This window comes from Xenopus tropicalis, chromosome 3 (genome assembly GCF_000004195.4).
Source record: "Xenopus tropicalis strain Nigerian chromosome 3, UCB_Xtro_10.0, whole genome shotgun sequence".
NCBI lineage: Eukaryota > Metazoa > Chordata > Amphibia > Anura > Pipidae > Xenopus > Xenopus tropicalis.
In genome coordinates, this window is record NC_030679.2 from 47,816,050 (window position 1) to 47,842,407 (window position 26,358).

Here is a 26,358-nt window from a genome sequence, read left to right on the forward strand (position 1 = left end):
AAAATCATACCTGTTATAAATGTATTTAAAAATCTTAGCTGTCAATCATATTGACTGTAGGACAGTCAATTACTTTAACTTTCCATTCTGCACTTCCTATATATCACTGCACTCCTCATATTCCCCCTACCTCCTAAAGGTCTATCACTGTGTATACTGTACATGGGTATCAGGTCTCTCATTCTGACACATAACACAAGATTTGGGGTGACACAATGCCTAAATAACAGTGCCACAAAATGGTGCTTGCCAGCTTGCTGTAATTGTGAATTTCAAGACTAAAGGAAACAATATTTAATGATTTATATAGTGTACGTAAAGTTTATTTTTATTTTGCATGACTAACATGATAGAAAAGGATTTAGAATTATTTATTATTATTTTCTTTAATGATTTTTAAAGAAAGGCTACATTTTTACGACAGCTGGGGTTAACAGTCAAAAGATGCAAAACAAGATATTTAGGAGACAGACGGGAACCAACACACAAATAAATACCAAACACAGGGGAGTCCACAATAGTGCAAACAACAAACTATACAGTCCATTATCTACACTAACAGCGTAATGCAGAACACTGCAGATGAAATGCAGCAGACAAACATAGTTAAATTCATTGATGAGTCTTACAAAACTAATATTTACTCTATTTTTACAAACAAAATCAGCCTTGTTGAAAACAAACATATTACAAGGCTGAAACATGAATGGATAGAAAAGCCTTCGGATTTTATAACTGGAACCTGTACATTATCAAGAGCCAGTAACAACAAAAATATAAAATATTTGACCTGATATAGTATTTATTTCTATCCTGGCTATATAATAATGCTTTTATTGTTACTACTAAGACTGCTGTACTCAGCCATCTTTATCTAAACCTCTCTGTCCAGTTCAGTTGTGTTCAATGGAACTTTAGAGCGTATTCATTAACTGCCCACAAAAGCTCTGCCAATAGAAATTATAGATACCTTTAAAAAGTGACACTATCATCAAAAAAATATTTTTATTTGCCTTAAAACAATGTATATAGTTTAGTGAATGAGAAAAGGAATTGATTTATTTTTAAAAGAGAACTAAAGTTAAAAATGTTAGACATCCCCTTAAATTATAATGACCTGATACCCCAGGCCAGTGTTCCTTTTAGCAGAAAACTGCTCAGGCCAGGGGTATTTCCATAGAAGCTGATCCTCCACAATCTTCTTCCTTTTCTGTCTTCTTTTCTTGAGGCCTAGGCATACAAATGACTGAGAAGACAATATTTACAGTGGTTACTTGATTCATATGTTTTAGTAGGGGAGTATGCCAATGCAAAACTATTTTTGCCAGAATCTCTGTGCCATCACCCTAAAAAGCACATTGGCTATATAGCATACTCAACTTTTTTTTTTTTTTTTAATCTCCTCAGCCTCTACAACAGTTGTTATAGATTGAACAGTGACCATGCCTATACCAAAATCAAAGACTGGAAGGAAGTATGATGAAAAATATTCCCTTATGCAGCTAGTAAGCTATATAGTTATAGTTAAATGTATATAGTTAAATGTATTTTTATTTACTGATGTTACGGTCCATTTAAATATGAGTTCTGCCAACGAGCAAAAATAACAGCTTGAAATCACTTACTAAAGCATTGTCTATAAATAGACAGTGGGGGGGGGAAGATTAACACAGGCTAAAGAATTCTCACATATTTCCAAAGAACTGAAATTAGATTTTACCCCAGGAGGTGAGAGTCAGTAAGAAGAAAAAGGCTCCTCCAGGGCAGAGTGAATTTACATAGTTACACAAGGCTAAAATGTACTATATACTGTAGTACAAATTGCGCAAATAAATATTTTCAATTACAGCAACTTTTTCCAGTTTTGGACAATTCAAAACAAAATCAAGACAGTTGTTTAAACATAGTTTTACTGTACATTATTTACAAGTTATTCACAATATATTGACAACAATTTAATAGGTGAATGGAATTTGCTTGTGGCAAAAACCAATCTATTTTGTTTGGGAGTGTTTTGCTTCAACTGGAATGGCAATCTATTCTTCTATTTCTAACAGATCACTCAATCATTATGGCGCCTGATTTTCTAGATGGGTACACCTCACTTCTTCATTTTCATGTCTGCTTCAATAGCACAACGGCGGCCTCGTGTACCTCCATCCTATTAGGTAAAAACAGGAAGGATTAGAAAAGCACCCTGGATGCATTTTTAAGCTAAACCTTGCAGCACACATAATTATTTATATTGCAACACATTAGGCAAAATGCAATACTCTACATACCTTCAGTTCTCCGACATCAGAATTTTTTAACTTTGCCTCACTCTAGTGCTGACTCAACCCTGCCTGTTTGCAGATTTGCATGTTCTCTGAAGTGCTGCTCTTAATAATAGTAAATCTGCACTGAAGAAAATATTCTTCTTTTCCATTTCACTCTGTACTTTGGTTTATTTTTTTTAGGTGCAATTTAAAACTTATATAAATCCAGCAAAAACATGAATAGCTTTTTGCTAAAGCTCTGCTATAAACCACCATTTTGAGAAAAAAGCTGCACAGAAATGTAGGAAGCAGTTTAAGTTGCAGTAGAAACAGAACAGCATTACCAATAAAGCACATAGAAAACACTTTCAGGACTTTGTCTGATAGCTTTCATTACTAAAGGAAGCAGGATATGAAAGATACAACCTTTCAAACCCAGTGCAGCAATTCAATACTTACAAAGAGAGAGAGAAGGAAGGCAGGAGAGCCCATGGGGACACTGTCCTGTTAACAGACAAACAGAAAAACAGGTCAGATTCCATGGAGACTCTCCAACACAAAACACGCATTTCAGACACACGTGACAGTAAATGAAGCAGAAGAGAAGACAAGCCCACAACATTAAGCTCAAAGTTGCAAACACAAGAAACCCATAGAAAAACACTGTTTTGATATAAATATTTCACAAAATTCACATGGGCTAAGAAAGCAAAGCAAGCACTCCACCACCAAAAACTTTAGTTACTTTATCATAAATAGAAAATTAGTTAGCAAAAGTATCAAATACTTTCCACTATTAATTAAAGACCAGCATAATTTGCTCGGTATACTAGGAGCGCACATTATCGATTGAATAGTGCCTCCATTGAAAGGTAAAAAAGTATATAAATTTCAGTTTTATATAAATTTTTCCCCAGTTGTTAATCTTATGACTTCTCTCATATTATGACTAATATTTTGGCCCCTATTGCATGTGTAACATAGAGATCTAAATATATATCTATTTTCAGCCTGCAGTTTTCCCTAGCTGCTATGAAGGAGATATTGACTTCCTTATGCCCTCCTACAGTCTGCCTGTCTAGTTAAAAATCCCTTTAGTAAGCCAACAGATGACGTGATCAGTTGAATGTGGCCATTACTCCAGGCAAAGATAAGCTGAAACAGACCCTTTCAACCACACCATGCACAAAGATATGCCACAGGGCTTTCACAGACTGCCTTTTTTTTTATAAACATCTGTACATTTCTTGGGGATTGAAGCAGCTCTAAATTAAAAGAAATAATTGTTATCAATAACGAACAGTGATAGCTAGGCCTCTCTGCACTGGCAGACATTAGTAAACATGGATATTTTTACCTTCTCTGAAGCATCTTGCTTGCGTGTTGAATCTCGAAACCTTAGACTTTTTGCACTTATGCCTGACTCTGATGTCTGCATGATTAACTGGGTGGCCAGAAATTGCTGTGTATGAGAAACAAATCATGAGCATATTATATTGGAATTATTATAAAAGGTATACTTTGAAAAAATAAATGGTGTGTTGGATCTTTAAAAGTACACAAGAAACTAATGACCACTCAAAACTGAATTTAGCAGCCTAAATTCTTAAACTAGGAGACCTAACCATTTGTGCTGGCTTGGGGGGGGGGAGGAAAAAGGTCAAGAGATGGATTAAGTCTTGAAATAATTGACGCATGGGTTGTAGGCTTCCTTTGTCCTTTTGGGTCACAGCTTAATGAGATTGAGTCTATGGCTGGAAAATGCATGCCATGTGCCTAAAATAATATATACAGGCCACATAAAAGTAAAATCTAGTTAGAAATTGACTATTGCATGGTTCAGCCTAGCCTGAAGTTATCAGGAAATTAGATACCTGGATCTGTTCCAACACATCTCTCTGCATTTCAACAGCCATATGATACACATCATGGTCAGAGCTATTATACATGACTGCATTCTGGAACATGAGCATAATATCTCGTTGAAACTCTGCAGTGCTCCTGATTAATCCAGTTTCAATGTTTTTCTTTATTGTAGATAAATCCATAGGTCTTGGAGGTAATAAACAAAGGAAAGGATATTAAAAGGGATCAAATAAAAAATCATTAAGCCCAACTAACAACATAACTTGTCAAATTCATTATATATCCATCCTTGCCTTACCTGTGTACAATGCTGTGATAGCCAGGGGCTATATCATCTGTCACAGGCTGCAGGAAAACATTGGCATATCTAGGAAAAGAGATTACATACACTCTAAGATTTACGATTTATGTAAAGAGAACTTCAAACTCTGATATATCAAAGATTTAAAATGCTATATCAGATTAAAGTAAAACCAGTAGCAGTTTTTAATGAAATCACAGCAGGTTTGTTGATATTCACAGTTATTCAGATTACAGTCCCAATGAAAATATGAAAATTGTCACCAACATGTTTTCTCTTAAGCTACTGCAGCACATGGCTGACTCTCTGCCTGCATATTAACACAGACAGAGAAATGGCTGATTTGGAGTTGATGGCACAATAATGTGAAAAAGCATTTTTTGTGCCAAATCTAATCTGTGTGTCTGCACACAGGCAACACTGTGTATGTCAGTGCAATTACATCATAAAGTGGACCATGATTTGTTACATTAACATTAAAGAAAAAGTAAACCTTTAAAATAATTAAATGTAAAATTTAAGAGATTGCTATTCTAAGCACTTTAGCAATTTACATTAATTATTTATTAATTTCAAGATATTAAGGGATAAAATACTGTCAATATGGATTAGTTATAATCGCCATCTAGTTAAGGAAGGTGTCGAGATTAAGAAAGAGGGCTTGTCTGATGTTCTTCTGGTTAAGAAAAACATTAGAAACCTCAGATAATTTTTCTCATATCTTTCCAAACCAGAAGAACATCAGATCAACCCCTCTTTCTTTCACTTGGCAACTTTCTCGATAACATCAGGGTCAGAAACTGACCAGCAGGTGTGGTTACAAAATGTAAACATATTAACAGCACTTTATCCCTTAATATTTTTGCAAAAGTGCTTAGAATAGTATTCTGATGAATTACATTATTTTAAATTGTTTACAATTTCTTCAGATTACTAGTATCCTGTAGGAAAACACAGCTTAGACTGCAAAAGTCTGTGGCATTTTTTTAAACTGCAATTAAAAGTAAACCTTGTGACACAAGATGATTATTGGCCAGATATTAATGCATTACCCCACATATCTTCACAGACAAAACTGTACTAATCAAGCATTGTGGCCCACAGAAAATATTAGACAGGAGCTTCAACTAGGCTGGAGAGGCTCTGAAACAAGACCATGGCCCCTAAGTAGCATGGTCTTGGACCCAAGCCCCAACCATTTGCTCCAAGCCACTCTGTGCCTGTCCTCCGGACGCCACTGAAAGAAACCAAGGCTTGGAAGGAGGTGGGCAGGGATGAAGCCTTGAGCAGGAGGAGGAGTCACTTTTAACATTCTAGTGTTCACACTCCAGCTACATCATCATTCCATGGTACTTGTGTCCCCCCAATCTAGAGAAAACCAGAATCTTTATGCAGTTGTTTCAAGTGGTACACACAAAAGGTGTGCAGCTCCTGTTTTAACTCTCTTTCTAAATAGCGGATGGCCAGCATCCACAAGCCATTGCATCACTATAACACTATATGTGCTTGAGTATAAAATGTACAGTACAACTGTAAATATACCCCACAATAGTTCTGATACTTGGCAGAACTAAATGGCCTATTATGTTTAGGAATGGCTGTGCATTAACAAAAGTAATTGTTTTGTACAGTTTATTTTATTCAGTTAAGTTTAAACATAAAAAGCATGAAAATTATGGAGAATAAAATATTTTGTTACCAACCTGTGGTTAGCTGCTGCTCGCCACACCAACATAATAGCTTTTTTCCAGATTTTCTGAGCTTGTATTGCCTCTTGATCTTCACTACAAACTGAGCTGAAATAAATGCTTATTTGCTTTAACTGAATAAAGAATAGTAACATTCTCCAAGAACTTATAAAACATGTACAGTTGCATTCAAAATTGTGAACTCACAACTGGGAAGATGCTGGACTGCTAGGAATAGAATCAGCCAGTGTGTGGGACTGAAGTTGTGCATTATGAATACTAAGTCCATCATCACTCTCACTTATTGGTGGCTCATTATCCATCTCAGAGAGATACTCCTCTCCGGGCTCTTCTTCCTTTGGTTCCTCTGGGCTACCAGCCTCACTTGTCACATCATCCTCCTCTTCTTCCTCTTGCGAGTCCTAGATACAAAAATTATATTAATTGTGGAAACTACTTATCACTTTACCCACACTGAAACTGCATTGGGAACATAGCTTAGTGAGATTACCTTGTGAAGGCTGCCTGGGTGTGGCTCTGATTTAACTGTGTCTAGGAATGGGAGAAGAGCAAAACAATGAAAACATGTAAATGTTTACAAAATCCTATTTTTGTTAGCCTTAAATTCCAGATATACTGGAATTTATAATACACTTATGTTCTGTTGTTTTCAGCGCGCACCAGTTACTAATGGAGTTTGCTCTATTCCCATTTCAGCCTCTTCTTCCTTTGGAAATACCTGGCTCTGTGGTGCTTCATGATAGGGCTCCTGTAGACAGAGAATGAGTTTCAGGAAGCAGAATCTTTGCATTAGGAAGTACTATTCTCTACCCCAAACTTAACCTGTACCTCTGTTTTCACTTGGTCTACTTCCTCTTCCTTAACATGTTCATTTTCAGTGTTTCCTCTTTGTTCTTTCAGATCTTCAGTGTGTCCAAGATAAACAGGTTGAGAAGTGAGTGAAATAGCCTCCTCCTGAGTTGGTTCTAGGTCAGGCTCCGGAGGCTCAGCTTTTATTTCATGACTCATTTCTATGATGTTCATTAAGCTTTCTGACTCTTTGGCCCCTGAAATTAGTGACTGCCCTAATGTATCTCTATTAGATGTATGTTCTTGGACAGGCTGATCCCAGGGACCTGCAAGTGCTTGGGGGTCATCATTTTCCTCACAGAAAGAGAGAGCAGCTTCAACCGCAGCCACATCCAACACCTCTGGATGGTCATCCTAGCCAGGAAAAAAAACAAAATGGCTCTTTAAAAGCTTTACAATCCCTCTATAAACCAATTTACACCTACAGAATGCATATCACCAGCTAAAGCAGTTTTAACAATTCTAATAGTATAGCTCATATTTCCTTAATAAACATTTTTAAAGGTTAACAATATATTTTAACTTCCATTTGTATTTTTGAATGTTTAAAATTCTTGCTTCCCCCATCCCTCTCCTCTAAAGGCCTTACTGCAATCTAATTGACTAGTTACAACAGTAATTTCCCTTCCCAAAATCCCCTCTGTAGTTTTAAAATCCCTCACAACAAGCCAGCAGCAAGTATCACTAGGGATGAAACAGGTCAAATCTGCTGGGAATGAAAACTACAGGTATACCTGCAAGATGGACAAGGGTTTGCCTAAGCTATGCTCATAGCCTGCTAAGAGAAATACCACAGACGTTCACATGATTATATCAATATCATTGTTCCCTTGTACTGTGATCATACAGTAAGCAATAGCCTTATATTTTAACAGCCATTTTAACTGGGAAATGTGGTTAAATCCAAATTGAAATGAAGTATGCTTCCTATTTAGTGTGATGTTCACACTTTAACAATGCATATTATAACATTAAAGTAAAAGGCAGATTTATAGGGGGTTATATATTATATTATAATATAATGGTAATATTACCTATAGCAACCATTAAGCAGGTAACATTTCCTGGTCGAGCAAACATATTACTGGTTGCTATCAATTACTGAACCTGGGCAAACTTTGTACCTTTTACTACGTAACCCCCCTACTTGAGTTCCCTTTCTGGGGATAACATTTTTTTTCTTAAAAATAAAAAAGGTTTATCTGGTAGAAAATCTGTTTGATGATCCAGCCCCATCACACCTTACCCAGTGGAAGTAAATTTGCTGACTGCTTATGAATGGGAAAGCAGGGAGTACGTTGACTTCCAATGTGAGTCCTGGCTGAAGGTCTGGGCAGCTGTACATGGCATTAACTGCTTTCCTACAATTAATTAGTTTAAAAGGGACAATACTGTCGTAGTACTAACCCTCTAAAGCTGCAGTAAGTTTTTAATTCCTACCATACAAGTGGGTAATTAAAGACTTGTGTACTGCCAGGTGTATCTTAAATATAACTATAGTTAGTATCAGACATTATGCCATATTCATACCTTGTCTTCAATAATGGCAATTATGTCACCAACAGTTTCAAAGTCAAGTTCTTCCATGTCCATTTTCTCAGAAAGGTCCAGATCTGCCTTGCCTTCTGAGGTCTCATCTTTGGACTGTCTAACCCCATCGCTACTTGCCAAGCACTCTTTGTTGATTGAGTCTATTATCATGGAGATGTCACTGCTGTCCATAGATACTGAGATGGAGTGAGGATCTGAAGCAGAGTCATTGCTGTCTTGCTGAGTCACTATGTAAAAAAAAAAAAAAGGGTGAATTGGTCAATTAATAATAAATATGTTCTCTGAATGCAGCACTTTCAAAATCACTAGTTTCACTTTTCTAGAGCTTGAAAGACTTGATATATCAAATGCGGCCCCATTAGGGCCTTTATCAAGGATAATGTGGCATGAACCATCACATGTATTGTAAATAAATTGTGTAAACCACTTGGAAAAGAGTGCTGGTCCTTGATAACATTTTATAATAAGGATCAATCGTGCAACAGTTTATACACACATACTGTAATGAATATATGAACACAGGAAAAACAAACTCCTATAGAAAAGGGCTCACCAACATATTTATCTCAGGGGCTGATTTATTAATGACTGCAGGCAGCCACATCTGCAAATTCATTAAAAGCTTTGAACTTTTTGAGTTAATTTTTTTTAAACATTATATCAAACAAAATTTAAAAATGATATCACATAGCTCTGACCTACTAAAATGCCACGATTCAATGGGAAGTCGAAAAATTTTATTTAAAAAGTCTACTGTGTAAAAAACCTCTGTCATAAACATGGCAACTAATTATTAAAACAAGTTAATGTTAATTAGATCAATGAACATTCCCTGGTTCCCTCTTTCAGTAGCAACTGTAACTGTGCAAGTGCAGATACTTTCAAAAACAGAGGTTTTTTTAGTTACAAAGTTATACCATAGCACATTAAGGCATTGGTCTTACAGGGCTTAAAGGAAAACTATACCCCAAACAATGTAGGTCTCTATAAAAATATATTGCATAAACAAGCTCATATGTAAAACCCTGGGTCATCTAAATAAACCATTTTCATAAAAATATACTTTTTAAATAGTATGTGCTATTGGGTAATCCTAAATAGAAAATTGCCATTTAAGAATTAAGGGCCGCCCCCTGGGATCATAGGATTCAACAGTGCACACAAACAAGCCAAGGCACATATACATGCTAGGCCCCATCAGCCAATGGAATGGACAGAGTTCTGCCTTTTGCTTTCACATTACTTCCTGTTACAGTTAGAGCTGCATTATTTCTTGTCATGTGATCTCTGAGGGAGCACACAGCCCATCACAAAATGGTGTCTTAAGGTAAAGGATGTAAAAGGACAATATTTACACACACATATACATACATATATATACATATATATTCAAAAAGGTCCCAAAAGGGACCGAAACGTTGGTTGTACATGCAATTATAACACACAAGAGACTTTTTGAAACACAAAGACCCTTGGTGCTGGCTGCTTTGTTTTGATATTTATATATATATATATACAGTGGAGGAAATAATTATTTGACCCCTCACTGATTTTGTAAGTTTGTCCAATGACAAAGAAATGAAAAGTCTCAGAACAGTATCATTTCAATTGTAGGTTTATTTTAACAGTGGCAGATAGCACATCAAAAGGAAAATCGAAAAAATAACTTTAAATAAAAGATAGCAACTGATTTGCATTTCATTGAGTGAAATAAGTTTTTGAACCCTCTAACAAAAAAAGACTTAATACTTAGTGGAAAAACCCTTGTTTGCAAGCACAGAGGTCAAACGTTTCTTGTAATTGATGACCAAGTTTGCGCACATTTTAGGAGGAATGTTGGTCCACTCCTCTTTGCAGATCATCTCTAAATCCCTAAGGTTTCGAGGCTGTCTCTGTGCAACTCTGAGCTTGAGCTCCCTCCATAGGTTTTCTATTGGATTAAGGTCCGGAGACTGACTAGGCCACTCCATGACCTTAATGTGCTTCTTCTTGAGCCACTCCTTTGTTGCCTTTGCTGTATGTTTTGGGTCATTGTCGTGCTGGAACACCCATCCACGACCCATTTTCAGTTTCCTGGCAGAGGGAAGGAGGTTGTCGTTCAGGATTTCACGATACATGGCTCCGTCCATTTTCCCGTTAATGCGAATAAGTTGTCCTGTGCCCTTAGCAGAAAAACACCCCCAAAGCAAAATGTTTCCACCCCCATGCTTGATGGTGGGGACGGTGTTTTGGGGGTCATAGGCAGCATTTTTCTTCCTCCAAACACAGCGAGTTGAGTTAATGCCAAAGAGCTCTATTTTGGTCTCATCAGACCACAGCACCTTCTCCCAGTCACTCACAGAATCATTCAGGTGTTCATTGGCAAACTTCAGACGGGCCTGCACATGTGCCTTCTTGAGCAGGGGGACCTTGCGAGCCCTGCAGGATTTTAATCCATTGCGGTGTAATGTGTTTCCAATGGTTTTCTTGGTGACTGTGGTCCCTGCTAATTTGAGGTCATTAACTAACTCCTCCCGTGTAGTTCTAGGATGCTTTTTCACCTTTCTCAGAATCATTGACACCCCACGAGGTGAGATCTTGCGTGGAGCCCCAGAGCGAGGTCGATTGATGGTCATTTTGTGCTCCTTCCGTTTTCGAACAGTCGCACCAACAGTTGTCACCTTCTCTCCCAGCTTCTTGCTAATGGTTTTGTAGCCCATTCCAGCCTTGTGCAGGTCTACAATTTTGTCTCTGACATCCTTGGACAGCTCTTTGGTCTTTCCCATGTTGGTGAGTTTGGAGTCTGCTTGATTGATTGATTCTGTGGACAGGTGTCTTTTATACAGGTGACTAGTTAAGACAGGTGTCCTTAATGAGGTTGACTAATTGAGTAGAAGTGTCTAACCACTCTGTGGGAGCCAGAACTCTTAATGGTTGGTAGGGGTTCAAAAACTTATTTCACTCAATGAAATGCAAATCAGTTGCTATCTTTTATTTAAAGTTATTTTTTCGATTTTCCTTTTGATGTGCTATCTGCCACTGTTAAAATAAACCTACCATTGAAATGATACTGTTCTGAGACTTTTCATTTCTTTGTCATTGGACAAACTTACAAAATCAGTGAGGGGTCAAATAATTATTTCCTCCACTGTATATATATATATATATATATATATATATATATATATATATATATATATATATATATATATATATATATATATATATATATATATATATATATATATATATATATATATATATATATATATATATATGTTCCAATAAACTATCTACTGGTTAAGTATTCATTTCTTTAAATACCGCCCCTTCCAGTATCTATCCCTTAGCCTATGCCCAGTTCAATATGGTGGGTCTGTCTGAGCAAATACTGAATAAAGGATAAATCTGTTGGTAAAGTATTCATTTAGTTTTCATATTTAGTTTTCATATAGTTTTCCTTTAATAGCCAGCTATGCGGCTGTACTCATTCGGGCACATACAAGCAAAACACCTGTGTGCAAGAGTCTTTACTATAGATAGGGCAGGAAAGGGTTACAAATGATCAATTTGTAAAAATGTATATATTGTGAGAGATGCAATGGGAAAGAGCGTTATTTGGTGTATTTCCACCAGTATTCAAGGTAAAATACCTGGTTTTACAGCAGGTAATGCTGTTTTGGAGTAAATCTCCTTTAAGGTTTGATTTGGCCAGCTGTAGGGAGCTGCCTGATTAGGCTGCAGGTGAGCAGCCAATAAAAAGGGTTGTGTGATTTACAGAGTGGGAATTGAACCGTGACTATGTGAAGGTCACTCTCAGAGCAGGGCACAGAGCAGGAGGGCTGCCTGTGTGAGGAACTCCCAGAGGAGCTGGGGGTGCCACCTGCCACTGCCAGGAAGCAGAGGGAGTGCTGACCGAATGAATGAGTGCTGAGAGGGCTCAGCAAGGCTTAGTGTGAAGCCTGAGGGTTCCAGAGCATGGAAAATAACCCTGGAAGGTGAGAACCCTGAAGAAGGGACATCTCAAAACCCTGAACTGTGTATGAACTATTGTCTTTATGTTTCTGTTGGGAAGAATGGGCCCTTAATAAACCTGAGTTTTGCCTGAAGACTTGGTGTCTCTATGCTCCAGATCCTCTGCATGCCTGCCTGCCTACCAATGCTAATTCCCCCAAAATTGCGTGTACAGGCATTCAGCATGTCACATATGGTGGAGGATGCGGGCACTAAGGAGCTGTTAAAGAGACATACACGTTTAAAGGGCTACTGAGCGTTTCCCTAAGAGACTGAGACAAAATGGCGCCAGTGAGTTACTGGTTTGCTGAAGGCAAGATGTGCGAGAAGTGACAAATGCTACCAGATGGCAGGGTGCATCTGGTGAGCAAAAGCTTAAAGGCAAAGACAAATGTTTGCTAGTAAACCTAGTGTTGCAGGCCGAGGAAGAGCCCACTGTAGGTTTTGAAGCGGTGAGTGATAAAATGCTGTGCGTGCATGATTTCGACAAAAATGGTGAGGCATGGGTGTCTGACAGTGTTGGCAAAAGCCTAGCCTCGGTTTCTTCCCCATTGGATGAGAAGCAGAAGAAGAAAGTGTGTGTGGCTACTTGCATAGATACACATGTGTTAGATCCCGGTGATATAGGCAATAGGGCTGCCTTAAAGGGTTCTTTCAAAGGTGACCCACCACTTTCCGTTGATGGTAATAAAGTGGAAAATAAGCCTGAAACTACAGAGGCAAGTTTACCTACAGAATGCGTGTCTGTGCATGATGAAGATGACTCGACTTACTCAGATGTGATAACCCTGTTGAGTGAAGCGATGCAGGAGTATGAAAGAGGGTCAGTAATGTCTGAGAGAAAGGACTTGCAGAAAAGCATGTGTGTGTACTCTCAGACTGAGATGAGGGTGTTGGATTTTTTCCATGCTGAGAAAAAGTCATGCTTAAAAGAGGGTGTGATTGGCACCTGCTGGTGTAGTGAAAAGCTTCTCCCTATCCCTTTAACAAAACACGAAGTGGAGAGACTTGAAATAGAAATCCCTTTAAGAGAAAGAGTTTCTATTGGGGTTGCAAGGTGTTTCGCCCCTGGGTCAAAACAAAGGGGGGGGTATGTGAGAGATGCAATGGGAAAGAGCGTTATTTGGTGTATTTCCACCAGTATTCAAGGTAAAATACCTGGTTTTACAGCAGGTAATGCTGTTTTGGAGTAAATCTCCTTTAAGGTTTGATTTGGCCAGCTGTAGGGAGCTGCCTGATTAGGCTGCAGGTGAGCAGCCAATAAAAAGGGGTTGTGTGATTTACAGAGTGGGAATTGAACCGTGACTATGTGAAGGTCACTCTCAGAGCAGGGCACAGAGCAGGAGGGCTGCCTGTGTGAGGAACTCCCAGAGGAGCTGGGGGATGCCACCTGCCACTGCCAGGAAGCAGAGGGAGTGCTGACCGAATGAATGAGTGCTGAGAGGGCTCAGCAAGGCTTAGTGTGAAGCCTGAGGGTTCCAGAGCGTGGAAAATAACCCTGGAAGGTGAGAACCCTGAAGAAGGGACATCTCAAAACCCTGAACTGTGTATGAACTATTGTCTTTATGTTTCTGTTGGGAAGAATGGGCCCTTAATAAACCTGAGTTTTGCCTGAAGACTTGGTGTCCCTGTCTCTATGCTCCAGATCCTCTGCATGCCTGCCTGCCTACCATTGCTAATTCCCCCAAAATTGCTTATATATATATATATATATATATATATATATATATATATATATATATATATATATATATATATATATATATATAAAGTCTCGCAGAAAGCACTCCAAGGAAATATAAAAATCAAAAAAGTTTATTTAGACCCAAATGTCTACGCGTTTCGATCCATGCCGGATCGTCATCAGGACCGTTATATATATATATATATATATATATATATATATATATATGTATATATATATATAATCTGCATAAAATCGCAGGGAAGTATTATAAGGGCTGGGGAGGTTAGTCGCCCGTGACAAGAAAAATTCTATGCGCTCCGACTAATCTGCCCGTCTGCCATGGCCCTAACCTTTCTGCCAGGCAGGGGAAGGATGACAGACATTAGTACAGCAGTGAATAGATAAACAGTCCATATGGCTAATGTGACAACAGATCAGGCCTAAAAGTGGGCATACAAGTTTAGATTTTAGTTATTGTACGACCTAAGTTTGGATATTGTTTGTATGTTTTAATTAAATTATCTAAAACTAACATTCAGATTTAAATTGAAGGATTAAAAGAGAACTAAAGCCTAAATAAAGTTGTAGGGCAGAAATGTTGTACATTATGTTTTTGGCTTCTGTACCAGCCCAAGGTGAACACAGCCCTTTAGCAGGGAAGATCTGCGCCTTTAGTGTTTCTACTTGATAATTTGCAACAGCTGCTCAGAGCTCACTGAACATGTGCACTGTCCCAGACAGTTCTAACAGAATCCAGCACCTATATCATTACTACTATAGAGATGCTGACACTTTAAGCCAATGCAGTTAGTTTATTGTATAAAATATGGCATTTCTAGCCATATTCATTTTTTGAGTTTAGTTCTCCTTTAAAGTTGGAAAAATAGCAAATCAGACAATGCTCTGGCCATAAATTGACAGACAATGATCATAGGAGAGTTATGTGCCGGACATATGGAAACTTTCATCCCAGAAATTACTTTCTTGCTTAAATGTTTACTACTTGTATATACTGTACAAATGAACAAGCTACAATTGTTTGTGTGCTCAAAGCTCAGTTTTTATTTTAAAAAACAGATTTTGTTTTTTGCTATAAAATGAGTCCAGTATATATGAATGCCAAATACAGAGCAGCACTTGCATCAGACTCACTGGGTATCAAGGCAAATCAAGGTCTATTAACCTTTCATTAAAGGCTCAATAACTACACATCAAAATTAAAATATATTAAAATACAAACAAACAAGGAGAAAGTCCAAGGCATAATTTACCTGGGACAGAAGGAGTCATTGGCAAAGCTGACATCATTACAATAGTTGCCTGAGACTCTATAGGAGCCAGTAAAGATTTAGATGGAGATTCATTGGCAGCAGTAGAGAATGAAGCATGAGGAGCAGCAAAGTGTGCAGGACCAGCTTCTAGAAGCCGGGACAAAGTGGGAGCACCTAGCAGAGTAAGTAGATACAGGAAAAAAAATAATAGAAGGGGAGGCCAGAAAAAGCAGTGTATAAGGAGTTATTACATTATGCAAAGCCAAGACCATTTAAATGAACAATAAAAAGAACATAGCTTTATTGTGTTAATATATTATATAAGAACATTTAAGACCTTGTTATGAATCTGAGAAACATTAAATTAACAAAAGGTGGTGGCCACATGTGGCAAGCATTCTAAAGGGCACCTGTCACCCCAGGAAATAATTCCAAATTGTTTTACATTGTGGTTGCCAAGAAAAATAAACTTTTCTTAAACTATATAAATTATTTAAATCTTGTTTTCTTCTGTCTTGGAATTTACAATTGCAGAAAGCAGGCCGGCACCATTTTGTGTTATTAAAGCAAGCTTTGTATCTTCCCAAAATGTTGTTAATGTGCCAGAATGGAAGGGGGTGGGGAGGGTGGGGCCTGATGCCCATGCCTATGTACTGGCTACACAATTAGAATGTGAAGAGGCAGAGGAAAAGTGACTGCTTAATGGAAAGTAGAAGTAATTCTCTGCTCCGCCTCTAGGCATAGGGGAGGGGCAGTCAATATATGACAGCTGGGATTTCTAAATGCCTTTGTAATGCATATGGATGTGTTAATAGATTTTGTGTTTAACGTTTAATTTGAAAATTACTTCTATTATCCAGATTTTTAGGTCCCCTTTAATAAGGCTTTGCTTAATCTACATAAGAGATATGGTAAGATGAGCAGCACTTCAGAAATTAAAAGCCTGAAAGTAGTTAGAATAGAATTTCCATTACTTATAAGGTTGCAATATAAACAGGAACTGACTTAACCCTCAGTATTAGCACATACCTGAGGCGGCTGGTGATGCTGGGATTGTTCCTGGTACAGAATGTATATCCCCACCGTGAAGAGTCGGCAAAACTCCAACATCCATGAGAACACCCGAATTGGCACTGTTGCCAGATGTTAAAGCCATTTCACCTTCACTCACCTGAAAAGAAGGAAATGAGTATGGCAGGAAATTTTGACCAAGCAAATGTTCCTCCCTATTACTATGGGAAGTTTCGGGGCACTCTCTGCGGTCACCAGGGTCGGGATTCCATACCAGCCGGGGACTCGAAGGCAACAGACTGCCTTTCTTCAGAAGCTCCGAGAGCAGCGGGGAAGGGGGAGGAGTTGCTTTCTGTCCTGCCATCTTTTTCTGGGGAGAGTCGTCCATCACAGGGGTCAACGGGGATTCCGGGGGGGCGGAAGCAGGAGGAGGGGTATCAGGAATTCCAATGAAAGTCGGAACTGAGGTGCTCGACAATGATCCCACACTTACCTGAAGAAAATAAATCACATAAGAAAAACAAGCAGGTATCTGTTCTAATATCAAATGCCAGTCAAAAACAAATCAATATTTTTTAATTTGAACAAGTACATACCCCCACACTTCCCTCCTCATTGTTAATTGGTGTCAAGTCCACTAAGCCAAACTCTCCTCCTGGAGATGAGGATCCCACAGAGGAGCGACTCATTGTGCTAGTCCTGCGAGGAATGTTCTTAGCTGCCAGACGAACTACAGCACAAAAGAAAAACTAAAATGTGACAGATATAACTTACTTACAAAGTAAGTAACAAAAAGAGCTACAATACAAATGCTCCACTATACTTTATTTCAATAAAAGTTTTACTACTTCAAAGTGTGCAGTGTGTAGACATATTAATTTCCCCTAGGCAACAGAGACAAAAAAAAAAAAAAAAATAGGGGCGGGTAGGTCTGAACTATAGCCAGCAGCTACTGTCTTCCAATAAGGACACCACATGAACCTGCCAGAAGTGGTTTAAAGTATGTAACAGATAACTAATTGGTCACCCTGCAAATCTGCACCACCTAATAGGATTTTTCTTTGCCCAAGAACCACCAAACGGAGAATGCCTTGGTGTTGATGCTGAGGCTTGGGATAAAAAAAAAAAAATAGGGATACACCAAATCCAGGATTCGGACAAGATGTGGCCTTTTTCAGGAGGATTCGGGCGAATCCATGGTCCTGGTCGAACCGAATCTGAATTCTTAAAGTCATGTGACTTGTCACAAACACGGAAGTTAATTATCTGCACCACCTAATAGGATTTTTCTTTGCCCAAGAACCACCAAACGGAGAATGCCTTGGTGTTGATGCTGAGGCTTGGGATAAAAAAAAAAAAAAAAAAAATAGGGATACACCAAATCCAGGATTCGGACAAGATGTGGCCTTTTTCAGGAGGATTTGGGCGAATCCATGGTCCTGGTCGAACCGAATCTGAATTCTTAAAGTCATGTGACTTGTCACAAACACGGAAGTTAATTATTTTACGCTGTGCATGCAGCGAACAGTTCTTTTTAACCCCTTGGTTGCATAATTTGCATATGCAAATTAGGGTTCGGATTCGCTTCTGTATTCAGCCAATCTTTTACGAAGGAGTTGTGGTTTGGCTGAATCTTAAAATAGTGGATTCGGTGCATCCCTAAAAAAATACATAACAATGCACTGGCTCAAGTTAAAAGAGAATACCACTTTAGACAAAAAAAGAGCATAAAGTAGGAGACAGGCTTCTGTGCTGTGGCAAGAATGACTTTGAATCCTGAAAACTAGATTTTTATAAGACAGGCTCTCAAACGAAACTCCTTAGAATCTGGTTGTGGCAGGGCGCCCCATCTTAGCAGTTTATTTGGCAGGAAATGTAGGGAGACATCGGACAAAGATATTAAGACCTACTTGGCCAACAGGTGCTGATTATTTTAAGCATCCTGCATAGAAGACAGGGGGATAGGCCAAGGAATCATGAGCACATCTGCCCCACAACCAGATGGCATGTGTGGGGCTATATAGCAACAGGGCTTGAAACTGATCCTTGAGATAGACTTGAGAATGACTTCTTGGTATAGAGCCAATTTTTTTTTGCGAAGGATGTCTGCTATCCAATTTTCCCACACTGATAATGTGTGCTGGTGATATCACCAGCACACACCTACCCACTCAAGTGTAGAACAGGGATCTCTTGGTCATCCATGTGCTTAATTATTTATACAGCACCTCAAATGTACGCAGTGATTTACAAGGCATAAACACAAACAGGGGTCCTTGAAAATAGGTAAAAAAACAAAGGCGAGGCAAAGTGCGGGTCCTGAGAACAGGGGACACCCATTCATCTTTGACATCAAAAAGAATTTGGGCTCAGTGTTAAAACTAAAGAGGTCTGCTGCTGCAGCTTGATGAGATATTTAGCTTATACTGAAGCATGATGCCATAAACACTTCCAAAAGAGGTCTTCTGCTGCTTAAAAAAGATCTTTAGATAGATCTTATGTTGGAAGTTGTGGAAATATGCAACCCATGTCCAAATTGGCTAGCAGAAAGAGCCCCTAATAACCTGCCCTCAGTCCATGTCCAAAACTATTAAAGTGCTGGGCACATTGGGTTGCATGAGCAGAGCCCCTAGGAGAGTTGCCAACTGCTTTTCTCTTTTTGTGCCCTTTTCTCCTGAAAGTTAGATTTAATCCTGAAGTGCCTGTGTCCCTCCAGAGAGGATAATGGAGTATCATCAAAACTTGTAGAAAAGCCCAGATGGCTGTATCTTCCCAGTGTAAACTTCAGCTTGTAAAATATACAGTTGTCACTATCTACCTAGCAATTCCTTACAATTTTACCTTGATATGCAGCCTCTGTAGCCTTTCTCTTCATTTCTGCCTCCTCTTCTTCTTGCTTCTTTTTGCTACAGTGAACAAAGCAAAACTGAATTTGTTAGTAATGTTTTCAAAATGAGCCTACACTTACTAATGTCTGAATGTAAGTGTGCAGTATAAAGAGAACCCACGCCAAAGTCTCATTCCACAGGTCTTCCAGCTTGCTGTCCAAATGACCACTCTGAATAAGTTCTGCTTCTTTCTTCAGTTTCCTATACACACAAAGATGAAACTAATATAGTACATAAAAATAAAACAAACTGTTGGGGTTAAGGGAAAACTTCACCTTTCACTTCAATTTTGCTTAATAAAAGAAAACATAATCCAAAGCAATTTTTCAATATACAGTTACTATGATTGTTGTAAAGTTATTTGTTATTGTGAATGCTACTTAAGGCCTTTATATGTTCAAATTCTGACTCTTGAAACAATGTAGCAAAATACAGCTGATTAATGCGCTTGGAAAGAACTAACTTCTGCTACATTTTTCCAAAGGTAGAACTAGAGAACAGAAAATACTGCTTTTTCAATTGCAATTACAAAATAACTTTAAAACTATTTAACCTTGCTTAAAATGAATTAATTTTTTCAGAATTCAAAATAACCTTTAAGTGCTGCACAGTTAATCTGATTATTTTCCGTTTGTAACAAATATTGTTGCAAGGCCAGCAACTGTATGTATATGTTTATTTATTGTGCAACTTCACCTGTATTTCTCCTGAGTCTCTTTAATCATTTTTTTCAGTTCTTCAATTCTTTCAGCTGTCAGTTTCCGTACAATAACATCTTCCACAGTCTCCACTACTTCACCTCTTTCCCCTCTTTTTCGCCTGGACAGTAAATAAATACAATTGGCACAAACTTACTTCCTAGGTTTACATAAAGAAAATAACAACTATTGTATCATGTTCTTCTGCAAAAATGCAAATGATTCCCTAAACCAACAATGCTACTTGAAAATAAAATCCAGATAGAAGAATAGAAACATGAAAACCACAGATTGTCTTCTGTTAATCCCACATGGGGCGTATTCTCAGCAAGCCGGAAACCGTTTGCCGAGAATACACCCCGCTACTGTAAATTCAGCCTACCTGTGCCTGCACCCGAATTAATGGAATACGCTCGGTTGCAGGCACATGTAGCTGATATCCGCCAAAAATATGAAGATTTTTTAGTGGATATCAGCTACATGTACCTGCACCTGAGCATATTTCATTCATTCGGGTGCAGGCACAGGTAGGGGCCTTTTAGAGCATATGGCGCATATTCTCGGCAAGCATTTTTCGGCTTGCCGAAAATACGCTCCATACGCTACGTGTGGCATTAGCCTAAGCCTCTGGTAATTTCCCTTCTTAATTCAAACAGCCCTGTGTTTCTTAAAGAAACAGTAATACCAAAAATGAAAGTAATTAAAATAGAATCCTTTACTGTTGCCATGCACTGGTAAAAGCTGTGTGTTTGCTTCAGACTACTATACTTTATATAAAAAAGCGGTTGTATAACCATGGGGCAGCCTTTAAGGCTGGAAAAAAGGCACAGCTTACATAGCAAATAACAGATAAGCTCTGTAGAATAGGACGGTGTTAAACTTATCTATGCTATGTAACCTGCGCCATTTAGCCCTATTTTAGTTTGAATAGCTGCCCCCATGGCTACACAACAGCTTTGTTTCTATGAATTATAGTAGTGTTTCTGAAGCAAACATAAAACAGGGCAACAGTATATAATACATTCATTTTTTGGTGTTACTGTTCCTTTAAAAAGGTCACACTTGATCCATCCTGCCTATCTAACTACCTCTATCCCCGCTTCTTCTACCACTAACCTTTAATCTTCTGAAACATCTTGTCTTTTCTCTAATACTAATTTTCTCAGCACCCCCAATCTGCTAGACCCTATGCAGTCTGGTTTTCAACATGAGACACTAAGACAGTCTTATGTAGTGTTGCAAATTATCTCCAAACTGTCAGGGCCAAAGGACCCTATTCTAATCTCATTCTCCTGCATGTATCTACCTTTGATACAGCTGACTATCCCATTCTAATGCAAAGTCTCTATTCTTTTAACATCCAGATCAAGCAGCATTGTTGTTCTCTTCCTACCTCTCTAACAGCTGCTCTAACAAGTTCTCCCTGTTTCAGCTTAGTGTGTGGGTGCCCCGGGACTCTAAACATGGCCCATTGTTATTCTCCCTGTACATCTTTAGGAGACCTTATCTCCTAAATTGGCCTTAAATATTACTTTTATGCAGATGACACCCAGATATACATAGACGCTCCTTCACTAGTCACTGACATTCAGACCCAGGTCTCTAACTGAGTGCTACTGATTTTCTCCTGGATGAACCAATGCCACTGTAAACTGAACCTAGCTATATTAGTTAATGGTCTTTTCAACCAAACTTGTCCTTGTCCTCCTCCTTTAACCCTGTTGATTTGATTCACTGCCTGGGGTTATTATGGTATAGTCCTTTTCCTTCTATAATCATATTAATGCCAAGACATACAGCATATTTATCCGTAATAGCTCTGTAATATTGCAAAGATATGCCCTTTCTTTCACAAATAACAGCTAAAACACTAATCCATGCCACAATCCAAGTCTGCACACACCCCTTTGTATGACATCTGTTTTATTATTCTGGTCCCTGAGCAAGTGAAAATGTAAATAACTGCCAATTGACATGGAAAATCTTAGACAGTGCAAACATAATATAGAATAAGAGGCCTCACAAGTTTAGGCCTGCAGGCTAGATATGGTTATTAAAAGCATTTTATGGTCCTCTATGATATAACAGTTTTAATGTAGTCCGCCACAATAAGTATATTGTATGTCGGATAACTATATAGATAACTGATCATAAGGCAGGAAGGGCCAAACGATCATCAAAAAATCAAATTTAGTTAAATATAATTCTTCTAGCATTATACCACTTTGAATACAATATCACAACCGTTCTGCATTTTGTTTATAGCAAGCAGTGCCATTTCAAGTGTAAAATTAAAATGTAAATAATTTACACTCACTTTGGGGTTTCTGTAGTTTCCAACAGTTCAGAATATTGTGAGGCACAGTGCTGAAAAAAATAAAAAGATCAATTGAAGAAAGATTACATCAAAGCAGTGTATCTTAATAATATCTATTTTTTTTTTTTTTTTATCATAAATCAGTCACTTATCATCTATCATAATGCTCTGCCCCTTTAGTATACGGAGTGTCTCCTTTGAACAGGAATCAAGTGCCAGTGCTTTTTGTTGCTACCTGTACCTTGGGAGGGTGCCGATTCCTCCAGCAGTGTGCACCGAGCACTAGAAATTTTTTGGAGAGCTAAGGGTGTGCGAGGAGGGTCTCCTGTTCTCCTTTGAACAGGAAACCAGTCAAAAAGCCCTTTTTAACAGATGCCTACTCAAAGGAGAAAAAAGGCTCAGTGTATTTAAGGGGGTGGAGCTTTAGTCCATACCCATACTGACAATTTCACTATATGCATTACAGTATGATATGTGGTTCTATGGTATAATATGTTCAAATACCAGTTCACAAGAGTTTTTTCTTTTATACCTTTTGAGAAAACCAATCAGGAGGGCGACCTGGCTCTGCAAAGGGCTTGATGGCACGACTCACTGATACCCTGATCACAATAAAAGCAGAGAGTCTGCATTAAAACCATGAAATACAATAAATATCACAAAAACAGGTAAAAGATGTGTGCAGTATGCAAGACACAATTAAGTGTTGACAAACCTAATATCATGTGTACATGGGTTTTTTCATAGCAAGCAGATAAGAAAGGGGATGGATGGTGATGTAAAAGGGGCAGACTGGGGGGCCGACGGAAAGAAATTTCTTAGGAAACACCGTTATGGGAAAACATGTTTTTTTTCAAAATGCATCTGTTAATAGAACTTCACCAGCAGATTCCTGGATTGAAATCCATTTTTCAAATACAGATTTTTTTAGATTTAATTTTGAAATTTCACATATTCTTCATCTCCCAGGGTGCTACAGTCATGTGACCTGTGCTCTGATAAACTTCAGTCACACCCCCCCTCCCCAGCACCCAATCAGCAGAACAATGGGAAGGGAGCAAGATAGCAGCTCCCAGTAGATATCAGAATAGTACTCAATAGTAAGAAATCCAAGTCTGGCTTGTGACTCCTCCAGTTACATGGAAGTAGGAGAAACAATATTACAGCTAAAAAAAACACATTTGTTGGTTCAAGAATAAAATTGTAAATGGTAGAGAGAATTATTTGCTATGTAAACTGTATTTTTTTTCTCAAGAAGCACACCATAAAAATCATGACAGTATCCCTATAAGTAAATGAAAAAAAAAAATTCCAAGCTGGGAATAGGGGCAGGCTGGTTGTGTAAAGGCAAGTAATTTATACCCACTCTGGGTTAGCATTTTACTGACAAGGTTGGTGAAATACCAGCCAGGTGACAACCCAAAACTGCCTTGTGCCCCGTTGAATACACTAGCAATAATACTGTATATGCATCACTAAAACGGTAACAATTAAATTCCTCACCAGTTCTGGTCGCCACTCCGCATTACTGAAGAAGCAAGACAAAGTTTCTCCCGAATAGACCATGGTTCTGTTGGACCAATATTCAACAGCTTGTGTTCTGATGGGAGAAAAGGGAACTGAATCAAATAGTGCTGGTAGGAATTTGTCAAACAAATGTTGTTAGGCTGCACAATGAAAACTGAACCGGAAGGCTAAACCACGTGCGTGTTTATGGGACAAAATGTTTGATTTTAAGACTTTTAATTTGTCGGCCAGGAGCATGGATTTAGCCAAATCCTGTTGAAAAAGGCTGAATCTTGGACGAATCCCAAACCAAATCATGGATTCAGTGCATTCCTACATCAAACAAGTTATTAACTCATATTTTACACCATATTGTGGATTTAATGCCTTAATCATTACTGAAGGACGTTTTGCTTATCTGGTCTAGACTTATTTACTAAAGCAAGCTAGAAAGCTTTCAGATGCCCCTTTTTTCACCTGGGTTCAATAAAAAGGGCTTACATACTTTTTGCCTATTTTTTGAACTAGGAAATATCTATAGTATTTGTTATTTCTTGCTCTAATCATGGCAAAATTTGAGGGAGAAAGTAGAAATAGAAGCGGAGCGCCGGGCAACAAGTTAGTAAAAACATGTATTTATTTCCATTTCATTAAAAACATAAAAAGCATAGAAGAGCGTTCTCACCCATACAGCTTGATGCGTTTCGTGGCTAGCATGCCACTTCCTCAGAAGCAAATTTGAAAATGAAAAAAGTTAAATTCTGCTTCCTGATCCCAAAGCGCAGAAAACCAGCAGCCTGCTAAGATGCCACTGTATTCTTAGTGGGCTTCTCAGTGGACTGCTGGTTTGTTTGAACTTGCTATTTGGAATGAGGAAAAAGAACCATATATACTTTTTGGCTACTCTTTTCATTAAGAAATTTCTGTGGTTAGCCTATGACTTTGTTCTTGGGAAGCACAAAATGCATTAGGCAATAGAGATGTTATGTCAATAAAGATGTTTTTTGTTGTTGTTTTTAAGAAATAACTTGATGTCCAAGGTTTTTTTGAGTGCCCAACTCCATTTTTGATGTTGATATACATGGGGCTGGTACACCTGGAGCAGATGTTGTGAATTCAACAAAGCTGCCTTTTTTACTTAAATTGGCTATTTAAAAAAAAAATCTAAACTAAGAAGCCCCACTGGAAGAAAGGAACAAGAAGCGCTTAGTCTCGATAATAGGAAGCCATATCCTCCTGCTCTGGGATGCTAGGATGTGTAGTCCCACCAAAACAAGGGCAGAGGATCTGCAACACTACATATTCATATACACACAACATGATTAAATGAACGGAGCATCCTCTAAAAACACACTAGTGTAGACTTATAATTTAGGTATATATATAACAGTACGCTATTAGGAAAAAAAAAATAAAATTGCTCCACCAGGACAAAATCGATTCGCGCGTTTCGGTATACACATACAACGAATATTGCTATTAAAAGCATTTGTAAGCTTTCTAAACTCACTTCCAGTCCCGGCAGCCATCTTCTCAACCACAACAGAACATCAAACTCTCACGATAACTACTAAGCACGCTGGGCCTGTGATCTCGTCGAATAGCATGGCGGGAAGTTTTGTTATTGTGGTTGGTTGCTAGATCTGGAGTGGTGCGCCGATCTTCCTATTGATGAAGGGGAACACAAGATGCCGCAAAATAGCAGTACGTCGGGTCAAACAGCTCTATAATTAGCTGTACCCGATCGCAATAATTTAGCCATCAGTCAAAATATTACTTTTATTATTTATTTTGCTTTTACTTATGAGAAAATGTAGCATTGTTTACAACCAAAGAACAGATACATGTCTCTTTTAATTTGAATTACATTTATCAATATCTTTAAACCAACTAGAAATATTTTTAATGTCGAATATGATTTAACACCCAAAGCCACAGATTTTTTATGTATGATGCAATAGCACAGTAATGGCAAAAAATATGATATAATGTGACATATATATATGGTACAACTGATATTAAATAATGAAATATAATAGTTAAGGTATACAAATTACAGTTTAACCAATGAAACAATATGGCCTTGTTTCTTTGCGGCTCCTACACATCTTTGACTCCGACTCTGACCATATTAACACCACTGTCTAAACCTGTCACTTTTTCTAATGCAATATTGCCAAAATCCATTCCTTTCTATTGCAACAGCTAGGCTGCTCTTGCATGCTCTCATCCTATCCTGACTTGACGACTATAACCTGCTACTAACCAGCCTCCCTAACTCCCATCTTTCCCCCCTTCAGTTTGTATTAAATACTGCTGCCAGAATTCTCCTCTCATCCAGGAGAGTTCAGGCCCTTCCAATGCTAAAGCCCTTATCATGGCTTCCCATTAAGGCTAATGCCAGACGAGGCGTAGGGCGGATATTTTCGGCAAGCGGAAAAGCGCTTGCTGAA

The 26,358-nt window shown here is 38.3% G+C and overlaps 1 protein-coding gene across 9 annotated transcripts; it reads right to left on the bottom strand.

The window, feature by feature from the left end:
- Positions 1-408: 408 nt before the first annotated feature.
- brd8 (bromodomain containing 8) lies at positions 409-25,523 on the bottom strand. 9 transcript variants are annotated; one of them, XM_012959838.3, is made up of 22 exons: positions 25,416-25,523; positions 23,903-23,999; positions 22,932-23,001; positions 22,400-22,449; positions 20,081-20,203; positions 19,505-19,585; positions 19,338-19,402; positions 17,093-17,226; positions 16,771-16,989; positions 16,515-16,656; positions 15,486-15,659; positions 8,514-8,761; positions 6,963-7,337; positions 6,795-6,882; positions 6,625-6,665; positions 6,321-6,535; positions 6,129-6,221; positions 4,423-4,491; positions 4,133-4,310; positions 3,616-3,720; positions 2,718-2,762; positions 426-2,161 (listed from the first exon to the last, which is right to left on the bottom strand). In XM_012959838.3, the coding sequence occupies exons 1-22, from the start codon at positions 25,432-25,434 to the stop codon at positions 2,102-2,104; spliced, it is 2,691 nt and encodes an 896-aa protein (XP_012815292.1). In that variant the 5' UTR covers positions 25,435-25,523; the 3' UTR covers positions 426-2,101. The 9 variants fall into 9 exon arrangements, with proteins under 9 accessions (XP_004912934.1, XP_004912935.1, XP_004912932.1 ...); XM_004912877.4 differs by lacking the exon at positions 2,718-2,762 and having other exon boundaries at positions 409-2,161; XM_018092217.2 differs by lacking the exon at positions 16,771-16,989.
- Between the last annotated feature and the right edge of the window lie 835 nt (positions 25,524-26,358).